This window comes from Marmota marmota, unplaced genomic scaffold, assembly GCF_001458135.2.
Source record: "Marmota marmota marmota unplaced genomic scaffold, marMar, whole genome shotgun sequence".
NCBI lineage: Eukaryota > Metazoa > Chordata > Mammalia > Rodentia > Sciuridae > Marmota > Marmota marmota.
Genome location: NW_026000240.1, coordinates 8,730,524 through 8,749,021, shown reverse-complemented (window position 1 = coordinate 8,749,021; position 18,498 = coordinate 8,730,524). Strand labels below are relative to the sequence as shown.

The 18,498-nt window shown below is 47.9% G+C and overlaps 1 protein-coding gene across 1 annotated transcript in view; it reads left to right on the top strand.

The window, feature by feature from the left end:
- Window positions 1-17,639, top strand: part of Erich6 (glutamate rich 6) — a 37,181-nt gene extending 19,542 nt beyond the window's left edge. The window contains exons 10-17 of the mRNA XM_048794488.1: window positions 2,264-2,362; window positions 3,475-3,632; window positions 3,998-4,071; window positions 5,006-5,151; window positions 10,599-10,684; window positions 12,814-12,969; window positions 14,779-15,007; window positions 17,376-17,639. Coding sequence (XP_048650445.1) covers window positions 2,264-2,362; window positions 3,475-3,632; window positions 3,998-4,071; window positions 5,006-5,151; window positions 10,599-10,684; window positions 12,814-12,969; window positions 14,779-15,007; window positions 17,376-17,639 — 1,212 coding nt within the window. The remainder of the gene's footprint in view (window positions 1-2,263; window positions 2,363-3,474; window positions 3,633-3,997; window positions 4,072-5,005; window positions 5,152-10,598; window positions 10,685-12,813; window positions 12,970-14,778; window positions 15,008-17,375) is intronic.
- The last annotated feature ends 859 nt before the right edge of the window (window positions 17,640-18,498 follow it).

The following is an 18,498-nucleotide window of genomic DNA, read 5'->3' as shown; positions in this document are numbered from 1 at the left end:
CTGTTAAAAGTGACGTAAACAGCCACACTATCATCTGCACAATTGGCAGTGAGCACACTAAAAATGAAGAAAGGCAGGAGCTCGTCCCTGGAACGGTGCCCAGGAAGGCTTCTTCACCCCCAGGGCTGCTGCCACAGCGCACCAGGAACTGAGCAGCTGGACTTTGTTTTTTTTTGGTGCCAGGGGTTGAACCCACTTAACCCCTGAACCACATCCCCAGTCTTTTTATTTTTTGAGACAGGGTCTCACAGAGTTGCTTAAGGCCTCACTAAGTTGCTGAGGCTGGCTTTGAACCCAAGATTCTCGTGTCTCAGCCTCCTGAGCCCCTGGGATTACAGGTGTGTGCCACCCCACCTGGCAAAAGGGAGTGACTTCCAACGAAAGAAGCACGGCCTCACAGTTCTGGAGGCCAGGGTCTAAGACCGGGGTCTGGCCGGGGTCAGCACTTCAGGAAGATCCTTCCTCGATCCTCCTGCTTGGGACGGTGGCATTGGAGGAGCAGCACCCGGCCGCTTCCTGCCTCCTCGCTGGGTTCTCTGTGGGCCTGCACCCTACTCCAGCAACCCCACCTTCACCTCCGGGAAGACAGACGAGCCTTGTGCACAGGCACCAGGTGTGGGGGCTTCAACACACTTTTGGGAGGACACGATCTCACCCACAGCAGTGGCCTCAGAGCCTGGAAATAGAAGTGAATACCGCTGTGTTTGTGAAGTGCCTGATTGTGGGGCAGACACAGGCCACCCCAGTGATCCACCAGGCCAGCGTACCACCCTCCACCAGAGCAGTGAAGGAAGGGCCAGGAGGCAGGACTCTTCTGGAGCCACAGAGCTGCAGACTGTCTCACTGACAAGAAGAGAGACCACTCCTGCACAGTGACCCACAGAGGGATGGATGGACAGACCCTCTGTGAGCGCCTACGGGGCTCTCACAGCCATCCGGACAACGCACTGAATTTCACACCAACAAGGGGATGCCACACTGTCACCCAGCAGTGACATCCGTGAGCACTGGCTGCGTGATCTACCCAGGCTCCTAAACCCCTGTCACCCCACACTGTCTGGGGTTGAGATTCTCCACCTAACAGAGCACCTTTTTATTTGGAACCAGTCTTGTACCCAGAGTCACTTGAGCTGAGGTCACCCTGACATCCCTGAATGTGAGGACAGCTGTGGCCTCTCTTCCAGGGGCACCTGGACAGGGCCGCCTCCTGGGCTCCTCCTCCACTCCTCAGGCAGCCCTGCAAGGTCTGGCCTCGACCCTGGGAAGTTCAGGGGCCTGGTCCCCTGCCACAGCCGCCTTGGGTGTGATTCTGTCCCACTCCTGGTCTTTGTAAGCACCGCACCCTGCTTCACACACAGGCAAAGGGGTGAGGGGTGGTGGACTGAGGAGGTCCCCAGCCAGCCCCTGCTGTGGAACAGGTCATCACGGGGCCGCCCACATGGCTGTCCTGCTCCTAGCTGGCAGTGCCACCGTCCCTGTTGCAAGCCCTGGCTCTGAGAGCTGCCTGCAGCAGCCGTGGTGCTCACTGTGGGCAGTGCTGTGGCCGGGGGTATGGACGTTTCTCTGGGCGGTGGAGAGTCCCCTGTGGCCCTGGTGACCTCCCTCACCGCCCGGCCTGCCTGGGCATTCTTGCCAGTCTCAGAGGATGGCCCCCATGGCCCACGAGACAACTGCCCCGGAGCCTCTGGGAGCCGACTGGCCACAGTGCACACACCCCTCGCAGAGCAGCCCGAGCCCCTAATCCATCTCTCAATTGCGTCCTCATCTCCCTAACCCCTCACGGCTGGGCAGTGGCAGACCATCCCAGGCTCCTTGGAGAGAGCGTGACCAGGTGTGCATGGCGAGCTTTTCTTACCCAGCACTGAGTGGAAAAGTTCATGTTGTTCAAGTGCCTGAAACCATCGCCCGGCATGGTGTGTGTACTCAGGTCATACTCTGTGAATCCCCTGCCTGCAAGGGACTCAACGCCCAAGGCACCGCGCACGCGGCCCAAGTCCTCATCAGCCCTTCTGTAGATGTCACTCTTTTAGAACACACAGACCTCGCTGGCCCCATCCCACTGGTGTGGGATCTCAGCCCCTGGGAAGTCCCCCACCAAGTCTTCCTGGGAGCCCCAGGTGTCTGGCTGGAGTTCCCAGGTAAGTGTGCACACCCGTGTTCTCTGCTGGCCCCTGGACACCCGCTGGGCTGCGCAGGGCTCCGCTGCCGCTGCTCTGAGCCCCAGGTTTCCTGCACACACTTCCTCTTCTCCCTCTCTCTGCAGGAGGAAGAGGAAGATCTTGCCCCCAAGTGTGAATTCTGTGACAGTGACCTCCACTCATTCCTCTCCAACGTGGACATTTCCTCTAACATGGAAGGATCTGTAAGTCCTGAGGCAGGCGTGCTGAGGAAGTGGTGTCAGCTTAAGCCTGTTTTTAGAATATGTGGTCCTTTCTTCTGCCTTTTTCCTCCGCGTTGTCCCCCGTGCAGGGATGTTAGCTGCTGGGGAAGTGCAGGTCTCAGCACTTCACAGGACAGCTGAGTAGAAAGACCCAGGGTAGCAAGCGTTGGCCAAGACACAGAGAAACCAGAACCCACATACGCTGCTGGGGTGCCAGGCGGCAGGAAACAGTGCAGCCCCTTCAGAACGAGGTCTGGCCAGTCCTCGAGAGGTTGAACCCACAGTCGCCACAGGACAGTGATTCTGTTCCTGGTTATACCTAAGAAAATGGGCAACTAGGTTCACACTAAAACATGTACATAGACATTCACAGCAATCCCTTGTGTGTGTGTGTGTGTGTGTGTGTGTGGTGCTGGAGAGTGAACCCAGGGTTTCACATATGCTAGACACATGCTCTACCGCTAAGCCACATCCAAGCCCTTCTCATTTTTTATTTTGAGACAAGGCCTGCTAAGTTGTGGAGGCTGGCCTCAAACTTGAGATTCTCCTGACTCAGCCTCCTAAGTAGCTGGGGTCACACTGCACCTAGTTGGCATGCTTCTTAATAGTCAAAAAGTAGAAACAACCCAACTGTCCATCAACTGGTGATTGAATACATGACATATGGTATATCCATCCAATGAAATGTTATTTAGCCAGAAATAGAAATAGGAAATCCTGAAACATGCTTCAACACAGACAGGCCCTGACAACATGGTGGCAAGTGGAAGAAGTACCAGTAAGGCCTCACGGGCCAGACGGTTCCTCATACCAACAGTGAAAAACAGGGGAGTAGAGATAGCAAGAAGAGTGGCTGCTGGCTTTGGGAGGAAGGGGTGACTGTGGTGATGGGTGCTCCACTCTGAGGACATTGAAAGCCAGCTGGGCTGTGCCTTTTGGGGGACGGGGGTGGGATGTGCATTATATCCTGAGAAGTTGTTAACAGGAAGGAAAACCTGCAAGGCTGCCATGTCCACCCGGTGGCTCTGCTTTCCTCCTCCCTGATCACCGTCATCGAGGGCTCAGGAGAAGAGAATGACCTCTTTGCTTTCCAGGCCCCCTGTTGCCATCATTTCCAAAACCTCATCGACTTCATCTATGAGGAAAACCAGAAATCCCAATGTGCTGCGTCGGAGCTGATCAGGATTGCCCCTCACGCGGCCCACGGCAGCGAGGCGGAGCGGCTCAAGGCCAAGGAGAGGGCCCAGAGGAGGTAACGGGAGCCCAGGGGCCAGAGCTCAGGCGGAACAGCTGCTTTGATTTTTAAAATGTGTAAGTTTGAAGATGTGCTTCTTGAGAAGAACTAAAAATTGGCCAAAGAAAACCTATTATAATTATTCCTGATGGACACCAGGGGTTCAGAAGCTCCCAGAGGGGCAGTGAGCTCTAGTGATGAAGTTGGACTTACCAGCCCTACATGACTGGGCGACTCAGAGCTGCTCTGCGGGAGGAATCTGCCCGGGGACAGGGCGGAGGCCAGGTCAGCGTGAGGAGGGACCTGGGCAGCTGACAGTTCCAGTGCGCGGCTGGAGCCCCAGCCCCCCCTCCTATTCACACAGCACGGTTTTGATTTTGTAGGAAACAGGAGCGGCTGGCCGCCAGGCATCTTGCAATACTGGCCAACACCGAGCAAACTAGTTCCATACCAGAAGGTGAGTTGAGACCTCCAAGTTTTAAACCTGCTCACAACATCAGAAAGCTCTGAGGCTGGGCCGAGTCCTAAAACTGGTGTATTTAAAGGTAATATAGAGATTTTTTTCATTTTTGAGTATTGTAAAGCCTTCACCCATCAAAATCACTCAGGAAATCTGAGGTTTGGGCCATCTGGCTTTTGGAGTTCTTGGTCTCCATCTCATTGTTGTTATTGATTAAAATAAATTAGCGACATCTGCGGAGCCTTTGTACAGGCTGCAGAGAGATCCGGGACCTCCTGGTGTCTTAGGCAGCACACAGTCCCATCTTGTTTTCAAGCTCAGGCAGGAACAGACTGTCACCTACCTGAGCTCTGTCTGAGACTGATGGATGGCGGAGGGCACTGATGGCAGAACCCGAGCCCCGGGTATACACCCTGCCTTCTCCCTACAAGCCATCTGGTTTGGGGTGCATTTCTTTCTTTCTTTCTTTTGAAAGTTTTTGTTTTATGTATTTGCATGTGGTGCTGAGAATGGAACCCAGTGCCTCCCACATGCTAGGCAAGCCGCTACCACTGAGCCACAGTCCAGCAGCATCAAGCAACTTCTCTATCACTCAGAGCTATTCAAAAGGCACCCTGAGAAGACATATCTTATTTATGTTTTTGTAATTAAATTCTTAATACTGTATAAAGTTTCTTGATGTTCAACTGTTTCTTACTAAAATAAGGACCAGAAAATTCCACTTCATGTTTTTCTTTTTTTAACACAGAAATATTCTATTTTTTTTTTTTTTAAACAAAAGTGCCCCCTCACTGAGCCTCATTTTTCTTCTTGAAAAAAAAAATGTTCAATAAATCAGTGCATCTGTAATGGGACTGGGAACTTTATTTTAGAAGAATGGTCTTAGAAAATTTAAAATATAATTACTCTCATGTGATTCTTTTTCCATTAGATCCAAGGCGCTTAAAAACAATTACATATCAACTTTCGGTGGATATTCCAAAACCAAAGCCAATTGTAGAAAGGCTATCTGACTTTTATCTGAAGTACACTAATATATCCATCCTTTGTTGTGATTCCAGGAGAGCATGTGGAAAGGTAATCGTCTTGTTTTTTTCCTATTTAAATATATTACTATAATTTTAGTTTTACCTAAAATTATAAAAGCTCTCCTAAAGCTTGGCCACATTGTCACATTTAACTGTTTGTCAAGAAGAATTGGTTCAAATTTGGCATTTCAGCTTCTACTAGACTTTAAGATTTTTTTTTTAAGAGAGACTGAAAGAGAGAGGGAGAGAGAGAAAATTTTAATATTTATTTTTTAGTTCTCGGCAGACACAACATCTCTTGTTGGTATGTGGTGCTGAGGATCGAATCTGGGCTGCACGCATGCCAGGCGAGCGCGCTACCGCTTGAGCCACATCCCCAGCCCTTCTACTAGACTTTAAAAAACACTGTCTTCAAATGTTTTAGACAAAGCCTTTTATCTTAAATCATGATGGTTCCACATTAATAAAATTGGAGCCCTTAGAAAATTAAAAAGAGGGGAAGAAAACCTCCAAATCTCCAGACCACGTCTCCAAAACAATCTCAAATGTTTTCTAGACTTGTGCTTCACAGAGTGAACCAACTAGATAAAATCAGGCCCAATTAAAATAAAATTCGCAGTCACTGGAGCCAGATCTCCTGTCCCAGGCACCTGGAGACAGCGCTGCCTCTCTGCAGGACAGACGCAGAATGTCCTCGCTCTGCTGAAAAGTTCTCTTGGCAACGTTCCAGACTTTTCTTTCCTTGCATAGGTTTTTGTTAATGTGATTGTAATTGTATCATACATTCAATTTTTATCTCGTTAAACTTAATTAAGAACATTTTTCCATTATATAGAGAAAACGAACATGATTTGAAAAGCTAATGATTTTTCTTTTCTTTTCTTTTCTTTTTTTTCCCTTTGGTACCAGGGTTGAACTCAGTGGGTATTAACCACTGAGCCACATCCCCAGTCTTTTTTTTATGTTTCATTTTTTATATTTTATTGTTATGTTTCATTTATTTTGGCTAAATTGCCTAGGACCAAGCTGAGTTGCTGAGGCTGTCTTTGAACTTGCAATCCTCCTGCCTCAGCCTCCTGAGCCACTGGCACTAGTGATTTTTCACACAACAATTTAACCATCCCCTGTTATTAGACATAGATGTTATTAACATTTTTTTGCTATTATAAATAGCATTTTTGAATAGTTTTGTATGTATTTGTATATCAGTATAGTTCCTCAGAATAAATTCTCAGAGATTAAATTACTGAGAGCAAGTTTGTTTCTCTTGAATGATATGGAATTTAAGAGGTGCCAGTGAGCTGACAAAAAGCACATCCAAATCCTGTCTGGAGGAAGGTCACTCCTTCAACCCTCAGATAGTTTTCAAGTTCAGTTACTAGAAGACAGTGAAAAATAACAAAGAACAAAAGAAACCTGATACCACAGCCCAAAATGCAGAGGAACAGCCTTCAATAATAGAACTGCAAAGATCTCCAAAACGGAAGTAACTTCATATGTTTATGACAATGAAAGGTCAGGTCAAAGACCTGGAGGGAATAGAGAACTACACGGCAGGTTTGAAATACAAAAAAAAAAGAAAATATGACTGAAATAGAGCGTTAAGAGATAAGAGTTAAATAAAAAACAGGTTATACACAGCTGAAGAAAAAATTATTAAAAGAAAAGTAAAAAAGAAAAAAATCAAAATTCACCATGAAAAAAAAGGTAAGAGATACAAAAGTGAGTATAGGATGCAATATCTAAAATGGAAGGCCCAAATTATGCTTATCAAAATGCCTTAGGGTGTAGGAAAAATATAATTATGCAGAGGTAATAGTTAAAGAAATGATGAATGATAATTTTTCAGAACTGATTAAAAAAAAGAGACCAATCCATAGATTAAGAAGCTCAGTGAATCCCAAGCAGTGTGTATGTGTGTGTGTGTGTGTATGTATGTGTATATATATATCCCAGACACATTATAGTAAAACTGCACAAAACCAAAGACAAAAAGGAAATCTTAAAATCAGCAGAAGAAAAAATAAGTTCAGTTTACAGCAGTTAAGGAAGAACAGACTAGCAGATGACCTCCCAGAAGCAATCATGGAAGTTAGAAGATGGTGGAATGGTTTCATTATGTGAAAGAAAACAACAGCCAATCTAGAATTTTATATCCAGCTAAAATATTTCTCAATACAGCGTACCAGAAGCACATTTTCTGGCAAAACCAGAATTGAGTAGCTCCTCATTAAAGGAATTCTAAAGAATGTTCTGTGGTAGTTAGACAGCCTGAGATTCAATGAAGAGCAAAGAAAGTGGGACATGGTATGTATGGATAAATGTAAAAGTTGGCTGATAACAGCAATAATGAAGGCAGTGCAGAATTAACACACAAGACAATAGAATGTGAACTGGGAGGAAGGTCAAATGCAGTTATAGATGTTTCTCGATGTCTAGGGGAAGACATTCCAGGATTCCCTGCAGATGGCAAAATCTGGAGATACTGGAGTCCCCTACCACACAGTTCAGGTTAAATGTCCCTTATCTGAAATGTTTGAGGCTAGAAGTGTTTCATATTTGGGATTTTTAAAAAGTTTTTGGAATATTTTCATATATATAATGAGATATCTTGAGGACTGGACCACATAGAAACATAAAATTCTTTTGTTTTTATATATACTTTACCACAATAGCCTAAAGGTGATTTTCTATCATATTTCTAGTGAACCTGCATTTTGACATAACCCACCACCTGAGGTCACTGTGGAAGTTTCCTCTTGTGGCATAATATTGGTGCTCAAAAAGCTTCAAACTGTGGAGCGTTTCAGATTTCAAATCAGAGGTGCTTAGCTGGGTCTGCCTAGAACCCACACCCCCTCCTTGAACCTTACATACAGCTGGGTTGCTTGTCATACCTAATGCAATGTAAAGCTGTTTCCATGGTTTCATGCTACATTGGTCAGCAAATCACGACAAGGAAAAAAGTCTACATGTGTTAAGTATGGTCACAATTTCCCCCCAAATAATTTGATTCTGTACTTGGGTGACTGCAGGGATGTGGGAGCCACAGAGGCAAAGGGCCAACTGTGCAGTGTCCTGAAGCCTTGTTCAGAAGTCAAGCTACAGAATACTTGACTGGTACATCTAACAGGTCAGACCTCACGTTCATGGGTTGGAACAGGAAACAGTTTAAAGATGGCAGTCTTCCCTCAGTGATGCAATGCAACTCCATCAAATTCTAATGGGATTGCATATTTGTGGATGGGGGAAAGGGCAGTCTTGGTAACTTGACGGTAAAATTTGTGTGGAAATATGGAAAGGCTAGAGTTGCCAGGACACTCTTCAGGAAGATGGAGGGGAGGAGAACACTCTCTACCTGATATTAAGATCCATTACAAAATGGCAGTTAGCACAGTGTGGTGTTGGGGCAGAAGGTAGGGTCTAAAACCAGACTCACATATGCACAGACACCTGACTTAGGAGAGCCATGGCACTGCCCAACGATGGGGAAAGGGTCATCTTTCATTCTATGGTTCTGGAACAATTTAGTATCCATGTATTTTACTAAGGAAATTAGAACCACTTATCTCACCCCACATGTAAAAACCAGTTTCAGGAGGATTCAAGACCTATATTGAAGTGCAAAGCTACAAGGAATTTTTTAAATATTGAAGAACAGCCCTCTGACCTAAAAGCAGGATATAAAAGGATTCAACACATTAAAACTGAAAGACAAACCCAGAACGGAGAAATATTTGAAGTACATATGACAAGCAAAAGGTCTTCTATCCTAAATGTATAAAGAATTTTTGTAAATCAACATGAAAAGGGTCAATCTTAACAGAAAAATGGGCTAAAAAAACCCAACCTTGAACACTTTTTAGAGGAGAAAATCCAACCAATTAGCATATAAAAAGGTGCTCAACCTCATTTGTGACCGGAGAAATGGAAATTGAAACCACAATGAGAGATCAGCACATGCAAATCATATTAGCAAAAGTGTAAAATCTTTTTTTTGGAAAAGATACAGAACAACGGTGGCTGTTATTTGCCTCTAATGGAATCGGGAAATCATTTTGACGTTATCTAGTGAAGTAGAAGATTGGTATACCTTGGGATCCGTCAGTTTTACCTCTGGGTATCAAAATACATGCATAATAAAGCTGGGCACAGTGACACATGCCTGTAAGCCCATCTGACTTGGGAGGCTGAGGCACAAGGATTGAGAGTTCAAAGCCAACCCCAGCAACTTAGTGAGGTCCTAAGTATCAGTGAGACCCTGTCTCAAAATAATAATAATAATAACAACAATAATAATAATGAGTGGGGAATGTAGCTTGGTGGAAAGCGCCCCTGGGTTCAATCCCTGATACCAAAACAACAACAACAACAACAACAAACAAACAAACAAACAAAATGTGTAAGAATATCCCTAGGACCCTTGTTTGTAATAACCAATAACTGAGAATAACCTATATTTCTTTTAACAACAGAACAAATGAACAGTGATAAATTCATACAGTGGAATACTATACCTAGATTATAGTCATTGCACTACACCTGAACACTGGGATGAGTATGAATCTTAGAAACAATTTTGACAGAAGCAAGACAATACAAATAAACAATATATGATCCCATTTATGTAAAATTCAAAAATGGGGAAAAATAAATTTCTGTATAGATAAAATGATAACAATCACATCCTGGAAAAAAGTGTTGCTCTGGAGGACACTGAGGTGGGCTGTCTGGGGCAGCAGATCTGTGCTCTCTGTCCCCTGACCTGGGTGGCCACTGGGGGTGATTGCTTTGTAATGACTCGTTAATGCACGGCTTGCCTGGGTGCATTCCATGTCTCATTATGTTAAAAAGTGAAAACATGGACTTTATTTCCAGATGGGATAACTCTTTCTTAAAATAAATGGCAACGTTGATGCAAAAACAGGTTGTTTCGTGGCTTAGCTCTAGGAATTCCTCCATCCATTTTGGTAAGATTCAAGGTTAGGAATAGATGGAGTTAAACCAAACCTTCGCTGTATGGTGAAATGTGGGTTCGACCACTGCACGTGGAGTGTGACCTACAATAGCGGATGGAGCTTGGGACTGTTGCTGGGCTCCGTCAGAAGGCCACTCTCCACCAGTGGTGCCTGCAGCTTGGGACACCTGGCTGCAGTCGCTTTCTCAGAACTGCTCTCCCCTGATGAAGTCAAATGTCATAGTGACACTCACCCTTTTTAAGTGTGCAGCCAACACACGATCAGGGTGTGGAAGGATGTCGTGGGGGACTGGTTTTGCCTTCTTTGGTTTTGTGTAGAACGTAACAAGAAAGAACCTCATATAGACACGTGACGTCAGAGTCCCCCAGAGAGCTCTCCTCAAGTTGCACTGTGGGGTTAGGGACATACTCTGAATGGCCATTGGGGTGGCCCCTGTGGGTAGAGCAGGCCAACATGGCCGTGAGGAAGTGGCCTGTCACCAGGGCTGCGCTGCCTGGCACCCTCTCTCCCAGTGCAGGTGGTGACCAGCGAGCTCCTAGAGAGGCACTACAAGAACGGCCGCAAGTTCCTGACCTCGTTCCCAGACGGGACCACACAGATCTTGTATCCTTTCCATCAACAAGAGATTGCCAATTCATTCTCAAAGAAAGAAAGATGAAGAAAATACTGGGAAGTATGAAGAAAAAAATATCACCCCCCAAATTTCACTTCCCAGAGAAAAACTGGTGACATAAAATACATCTTCTTATACTTTTTTCTATCTACAAGCACCTATACAGTTCTTTAAAATAAGTTCCTCAACTGCTTATTGTAGTTTGTAACTGGGATGAGTATGAATCTGCTGAAACTGTAGATCAATAACGTCCTGAATAGTGACATGCGAGGACGTGGAGAGGCGAGGCCATTGCTGTTACCATGCAACCTCATGGCATGGACCTACTGTGCTTCCTCTAGCCTACTTCCTGCTCCCCGGGGGAGGTGGGTGCCACTTTGTAGTCATGCTCCACAGCTGCGGGGACAACTCTGGTGCACACCTGCCACTTACTTCCTTGAATTTAGTTCCTAGGAAATGAAACGCCTCACCACATCTCTTGCCCTCTTACTTTATAGCGTTGATGGGTCTTGCTCCCCAGAACATGTGTGCTGCTTACACACCCATGAGCAGCAGGTTACTTTTTAATGCCCAAATCCTCTATCCGTTCCCTGGAACACTAAAGTCACCGACCACTTAGGCTGGTGCCTGACTGCCAGGCCACTGGATATTCTGACATAAAAGCCTCTTAATACCTCTTGCTATCTCTAGGAAGGTTTTCTTTTGTGTGTGTGTGTGTGGGGGGGGCACCAGGGATTGAACTCAGGGCCACTCCACCACTGAGCCACATCCCTGCCCTATTTTGTAGTTTATTTAGAGACAGGGTCTCACTGAGTTGCTTAATACCTCACCATTGCTGAGGCTGGCTTTGAACTCGCGATCCTCTTGTCTCAGCCTCCTGAGCTGCTGAGAGAAAGTTTTCTTTTTCATGAGGACTTTTCATGAACTAAGGAGTCTCCCTTTATAAAAGATAATCATTTTTAGTCATAATTTCCCAAATGTTTAGCCGAACCCTAATGACAAACCAGAACTTTCAAGACTTTCACAGCAGAGGAGTCCTAATGCAGTCTTAGTTCCCTAGGTTCTATGAGAAAAAGAGCAGGTTTCATTTCAATTACATCAGTACAGATAACCTATCCAACTTTTATTATTGTCATTTAATGTCCTGATTTTAATTCTTCTTAGCCCTCTTGAAGGCTGTGTCTGATTTTCAAAACGATTCAGCCTCCATCCAGTGTCTTCTTGGTCTTATGACTGGCCTTCATGTGGACCCAGCATTGACATTAAGTGAATTTTCCTCAGCATACCTTATCCTTTTTGATGCTATCTAAATGGAATGGTTTTCTTTATTTCACTTTCAGAATGTTCACTGCTAACATACAGAAGTGCAGTTATTTTTGTGTATTGAGCTGGCAGCCTGCGACCCGGCTGACCTTGTTCATCAGTGCTGACCCTTCCACTGTGTGGATTCCTTGGGTTCTCTGTACACAACATCATGTCATCTGCAAACACAGCTTTACTTCCCTTTCTAATCTAGGGGCCTTCATTTCTTTTCCTTTCCAAACTCTCCGTGGCCAGACCCTCTGGTACCACCAAGTGGAGAAGAGCAACAGGGTCCGTGTTAGTTCTGACCGTAGGGAAAGCAAGCAGCATCTCGTGGTGAAGCACGACTTCAGCTGCAGTGTTTCTATAGGTGCCTTTATCAGGTGGAAGGTGTTCCCTTCTATTTGAAGACTGTTGAGTCTTGCTATCATGAAAAGGTGTTGAAGTTCATTGAAGGTATTTTCCTGTCCTCTGTGAGATGCTCATGTGTTTCTTGCTTTTTTCTGTTAATGCAGTGTATATTACATTGATTGATTTTTTCGGATGTTAAACCAACCTTGCCTTCCTGGGATAAGCTCCATTTTATCATGGTGCATAAATTTTACATATATAAATTCTGTTTGCTATGGTTTTGTTGAGGAATTTTTACATCTCATAAATATATTTTGATCCACATAAAAGACATAAAATCATTTGGTATTAACAGCAACTCCCATGCCAGAATGCTTTATAATTTTAAACAGCTCTCTCATAAATTGAACTTATTCCCAGTATAGTCACAGACCATTAGAACAACTCAGACCTTATCTGATCTCAGCTATCCATCTGGAAACCTAGCCATCATCCAAGTGCCCAACAAGATAAATGGCTTCACGTGTATAGTCCAAGAAGACGTGCCCACAAACCCTGCCATCCTGGCGCTGCTGGACTCCTCGGGCAGAAGCTCCTGCTACCACCCCAATGGAAATGTCTGGTAGGCCTCTGTGTTCCTTTTGCTGTAGTTTGGCTGTTTGATTTTGTGACTTTTTTAAAAGGACAGGAATGGCTTTAGGATGATCTCAGTTAGTGGTCTTTAGGTGACGATGCCCAGCACAGAGCTGTTTTTGGTGTGTATTATTCCGTAAGCTTTTTAGCAGGAAAATTCCACCAACTATATAAAACCAAGCTTGTCACATTCTTTCTACCCGCAGTAAGAACATGTGAACCACACAGTGTGGTCCCTCTAGGGACTGGGGACCGGAGCCCGGGCAGTCTCAGGAGCCTGTGCTTCATGGTGGGGTGATGCCCATCTGTGGAAGCAGCTGTTCAGGGACAGTCACTGCGGGCACTGCCACAGCTCACCAGGAGCGTCTGATGGCACAACCAGAAGAGGAGCGTGCCAGCAGTCCCCTGAAGGACCAGGACCCTGACCCTGCGCTGACCTACTGAGCACGCAGTTCATGACATCCTTGTACTTCATTTAGCCTGACAAAGTGAAATCTGGCTTCTAACTTCAGATACAAGTTTAACATCCCGAGCTTTTCAGAAAGAAATATTTCTCTTTAAGTTATTTCTAGGCATAACGATCTCACCTGGGAAACTTGGAGACTGCCCGTTCTTGAGGAAGCTCGAACAGGATGAGTTATTTGTGTTTTCAGTCCAAAGCAGCCAATCCATTACCACCATGCACACTGGATGTGATTGGCAGTCATTCTGTGTCACCTCTGGCGGGGTGCTTTAGTAACGCACACCACAGTGGCTGCTTCCTTCTGGCTGTGTGAACCCCTAGCCTGAGAGTGGGCTCCCGTGGGTGCGGCGGTCCTGGGTGCTCCCAGAGCCCCTTCTGTGCAAGTGGCTTGCTGGAAGTTCCTTGAGGCACACTCTGAATCTTTGCCATTATATAGCAACATATCTGTTCAGGGTAAAGACTCAAAGAATGTTTGCTAAAAAGTAAAAGGGCTAATTTATCTAGGGATTTTCAGCTAGATATTATTTTCACTCACATTTCAAGGTAAAACTAAATCTCCCCCTTTCCAGATCAAACAAGAGAATCACCTTAGTTTTTAATTAGTGCTTGGTTAGATGACTACCAGCTATAAATCCTGGGAATATGAGACATTAGCTACCTTGCCTTGGGAGACCTCATGGGCAGTTCATAATAGTTTTGAAAAAAAATAATTCATTATCAATTAAGCCAACTTTCTCAGTGCCCAGATGCTCTCTTGTTTGGATGGTGATCCTGGTTGGAAGAAGGTGACTGAGTAGGACAGATGGTAACTAGTGCCACCAGATCTGAGGCAGCACAGGGAAGCTGACATGTAACATGGTAAAACGTGAGGCGCTCCGAGACTGGAGAGGTGAAGCCCACCTCTGCCTTCTCCACTGCAGAGACCTCTGGGTGTTCCCTGAGCCTCTCCTGTCCACTCAGGCAAGAATCAGTCCCAGAGGGGCACCTGGCTCTTAGTTGTTGGGCACTGTGAGACCAGTGGGGCTACCCCAGAATCTCCCCACTGGTCTTCATTTTGACCTGGTGGAGATCAGGTGCTGGTCTGTGCTCCTTCAGGATCGGCCTTCTCTCCTGTAGCCGTTCTCTCTAGACCAAACCTCCCTGCTCCATCTTCACCCCTCCAGCCCCGCTTTGGACCCACCATCAGACCACAACTGGTGATTAGTAGGCAAGTCATTCAGAGTGGGACAGCTCCCGGGATGACCTGAGGTCCCATCACCCGTGCTCTGGCCAGGACAAGCAAATTCCAGCCCTGCACAGTGGTGTCACTATCTGTGGTTTCTGATTTCCTTCCAGGGTGTTCATCAATCTCCTGGGAGGTCAATATTCAGATCAAGCTGGCAATAGAATAAGAGTCTGGAATTGGTCCCGTTCCGTGACGTCCTCGCCCTTGGTTTCGTTCAAGCCTGTCTTCCTGGCTCTGAACCATCACGTTGGAATTCGCATCTTAGAGCAGGACAAGGTTTCCATCACTTTCCTAGCAATGGGACAACAGGCAAGAATCAGCGTTGGGACCAAAGTGAAGGTAGGCACATCTCTAAAATGGGCTAAGCGTTTCAGCTTCCAAGAGTAAAGCAACGTGCTAGGTGCCATTACTGTGGGCTGCACTGTGCCTGATCCCCCAGGGGCCAGGGAGCTCAGTGACAGCCACAGCAAGTGTCTCAGGTGGACTGAGGCAGCCTCACTGTGTCTCCTGAACCCCTCCGTCAGACCTGGTCCAGGGAGCACAGCTGGAGCCTTGTGACTGTCCTGCTGCTGGAGCCTGGGCTTTAGGGTTCCTGTCTGCTTCTCGCCCTGTTATGGCATAAGCCCTGAGCTTGGCCAGGGGACTTGGTCTGGCTGCACTCAAGACCAAGCACCTCCTGGAGACACACACCAGACCTCCTGGGCCTTCACCCGCACTGAGCACATCCTTCTTGGGGCTTTCTGTGGCCTTGCCTCTGCCCACCCATGCTGATCGGGCTGCCCTTCCCCTTGGATGGTGGGCTTCTTGAGGTGGACCTCCACACTATTCTCCTCTTGCCCTGCTGCCTTGCTCAGGGCACAGCCCAGAGTGCACCCCTGGATGGCAGTGGTGCCTGTGGTTAAGGACACAGACTGTAAGTTCCACAGTCTCGAGTTCCAAACCCCAGTGCTGCTGCTTGGCTGAGTGAACTTCACGCTCTCTTCCATAAGCTAGGTGACCCTATCCACAGCCACTGCGAGGATTAGGATGCAGAGTGCCAGGGATGGTGCTTGGCATCCACCAGCCCTCAGTCCTATTTTGTATTTATTTAGAGACGGGGGTCTCACTGAGTTGCTTAGAGCCTTGCTTAGAGCCTTATGCCATTACTGGACCTGGCTTTGAACTCACGATCCTCCTGCCTCAGCCTGCTGAGATTACAGGCCTGAGCCACTGTGCCTGGTTTCATAGAATTTGTGCCTTTCTTTGACGATAATATTCTCTCAAATCCCTGGGGAATTACATATTTTATATATATGCTTATATACATTAGATAAGAGCTCGGCGTAAAGGAGACTGTGCTGTCCTTGGCTCCTGTGCAACATGCCCACTGCCGCCTTTCCTTGGCACGGTGGGTCCATGCACACATGCGCACTGTGCCCATCGTAGACAGACACAAGCTGTGTGCACATCTCCGCCACTGCCTGCAAGCCCTTCTCTGTGGATGTTCCCTGAGCCTCTCCTGTCCACTCAGGCAAGAATCAGTCCCCAGAGGGGCACCTGGTTCTTAGTTGTTGGACACTGTGAGACCAGTTGGGGTTTCCCCAGAATCTCCCCACTGGTCTTCATTTTGACCTGGTGGAGATCAGGTGCTGGTCTGTGCTCCTTCAGAATCAGCCTTCTCTCCTGTAGCCGTTCTCTCTAGACCAGACCACAGGAGAGCCTGGTGCCCTTCATACTGGCTGACTCTCAGTTGCGGGCTCCTTTTTGCCTTTGAAACCTGTTTTTCTGCGTGCTCTGCCACCGGCTGCAATCTGAGCAGGGGGCTGCTGTTGGGGGCAGGAGACCTGCACAGAGCCTGGTGCAGCGTGAGCCATGGCCACCAGCGGCCTGCACAAGGGGCACGGAGAGGGCCGCCTCCCATGACCATCCCAGGGTCCCCATCCTTGAGGGTCCCCATCCTCGAGGGTCCCCCTGCCTCTTACTCGGCAGAGCTCAGGGCGTGTGTGTGCTGGGTTAGGGTCTCCGGCCATGAATCCCTACAGAGAGTCGCCTCTGTGTTTTGATTTTCAGTAATTCCTTAAAATCGTCTCTGGGGACAAGATCTCATTAGAACCATCCCCAACGTGACCTCTGAGTGGCCTTCCTGGTTTGGGGGTTGGACAGTGGACAGGAGGTTGGGACCTCTCCATTCCCCTTTGTCCGGTTGTCCTCTCCTCCCTGCTTTCCTTTCTGTGGAGGGAGGGCCAATGCAGAAAGATGCCACAGTCCTGCCTTCTGCAGGTAAGCAGTCCCTCTGCTCACGGTGACAAGCTTCTGCCCGCATTTAGAGTCCCCGCTGAGGCCCCAGAGTGGGAGAGCAGAGGCCACACAGGCTAAAGAGAGGTTCACTTGTCCCCGCCTACAGAGATGGGGACACATTACGAGAAGGCAGGGAGGCTGGGCAGTCCCAGGTCGGCCTTCTCTGGGGCAGGACACCCCTCTGCCCCCAGGCCGGCCTGGCACAGCCCCGGGGCGCTCCCCAGGCAGGTCTGCCCCAGCACCTCTGCGCTCCCTTCTCTGTGACCTGGTTAAGATGCTCGAGTAACTGGTAAGCGCTGGTTGCCCTCCAGCCCCAAGCGGGTCCCAAAAGGGCATTCCACCCTTTCCTAGGGACACCACTGTCCGGCTCAGGGGTGACCACGGCGCCACTCCGCACTCTGACCCTCCTTCTCTCCCTGCTGCTCGGAAGGTGGCCCTGCCTGAGGAGATCCCAGTACTGTGGTACGTGAGTGGAGAGGACCTCTTCCTGCTGGCCAGCTTAATCAAGATCCGCAGGCTGTTCCACAGGCTGCAAGGTGGCGCAGCCTTCCCCTCGAGCCAGGTCTGGGGAAGACTGAAGCAGCCTTCCTACCTTTCTTCACTCTGTCTAAAACTACTTGCCCTCTGTCACAACTCAGGGGCAAAGAAAGATATCCTGACGACAGTCAGAGACAGAATAAAGGAAAACATTTAAACAAGGGGGAGATGCTCTCCTTTGTTTGCTGTTTTCATATTTTTACTTTGCATTTACTTATGTATTTTCTTTTTTCCGTATCATTGTTTTGTTAAGGGTTTTTTGGTGGGGAGTCTCATTGGGAAGTCTCAAAGTCAGGGTACTACATGACTAGGAAATCCCAAGGTCCACACTCTTCTCTGCACTCTGAGTCCAGACACCTCCTGGTAGGGACCACTCACTGCCCAGCACCAGACAGCAGCAGAGCACCCTGGGGTCAGAGCGGCCAGGAAGGTGGGGACGGGGAGGGCGCTGGGGAGGGGACTGCTCGCTACCTTGGGGAAATCCAGAGGTGACTCCCGCCACCCACCATGCGAGAGAGGCTGCAGGACGTCTCCAGGAGGCCGTCACAGCATCACACCAGGCGTAGGAGCCACAGGAGCCACAGGAGCAACCTGACATGCTCCTCTCCTGCACCCTCAGGCAGGGGCGCTGGGCGTCACAACACTTAGGCAAAGCGGCAGGAATCCCGAGGGGCCTGCTGAACCTGCAGTGGCCATCTGGCAGTGCCCTCAGCTGTCAGCGAGCCGAGAGCTGGATGTCGGGGAGCCTGATGGCCTGCTAGTGGCACCTGGACCCCACTGCGCCTGGACTCCCCCAATTTGGTGCTCTGGTCTTCAAGGGAGGGAGGAATGCAGCTGGGGGGCCCACCCCTCAATTCCGAATTTGGCATTAATGTGTGACGTGAGGGACTCAGCAAAACACCAAACTCTTCCCCCAATAGCCAACAGAAGGGGAAGGATAAATGGGAGCAGGGACTGCCGCAGCCCTGAGAGAGGGCTGGGTTCACTCGTCTCCATTTACCGCCTCGGGTTTCCCT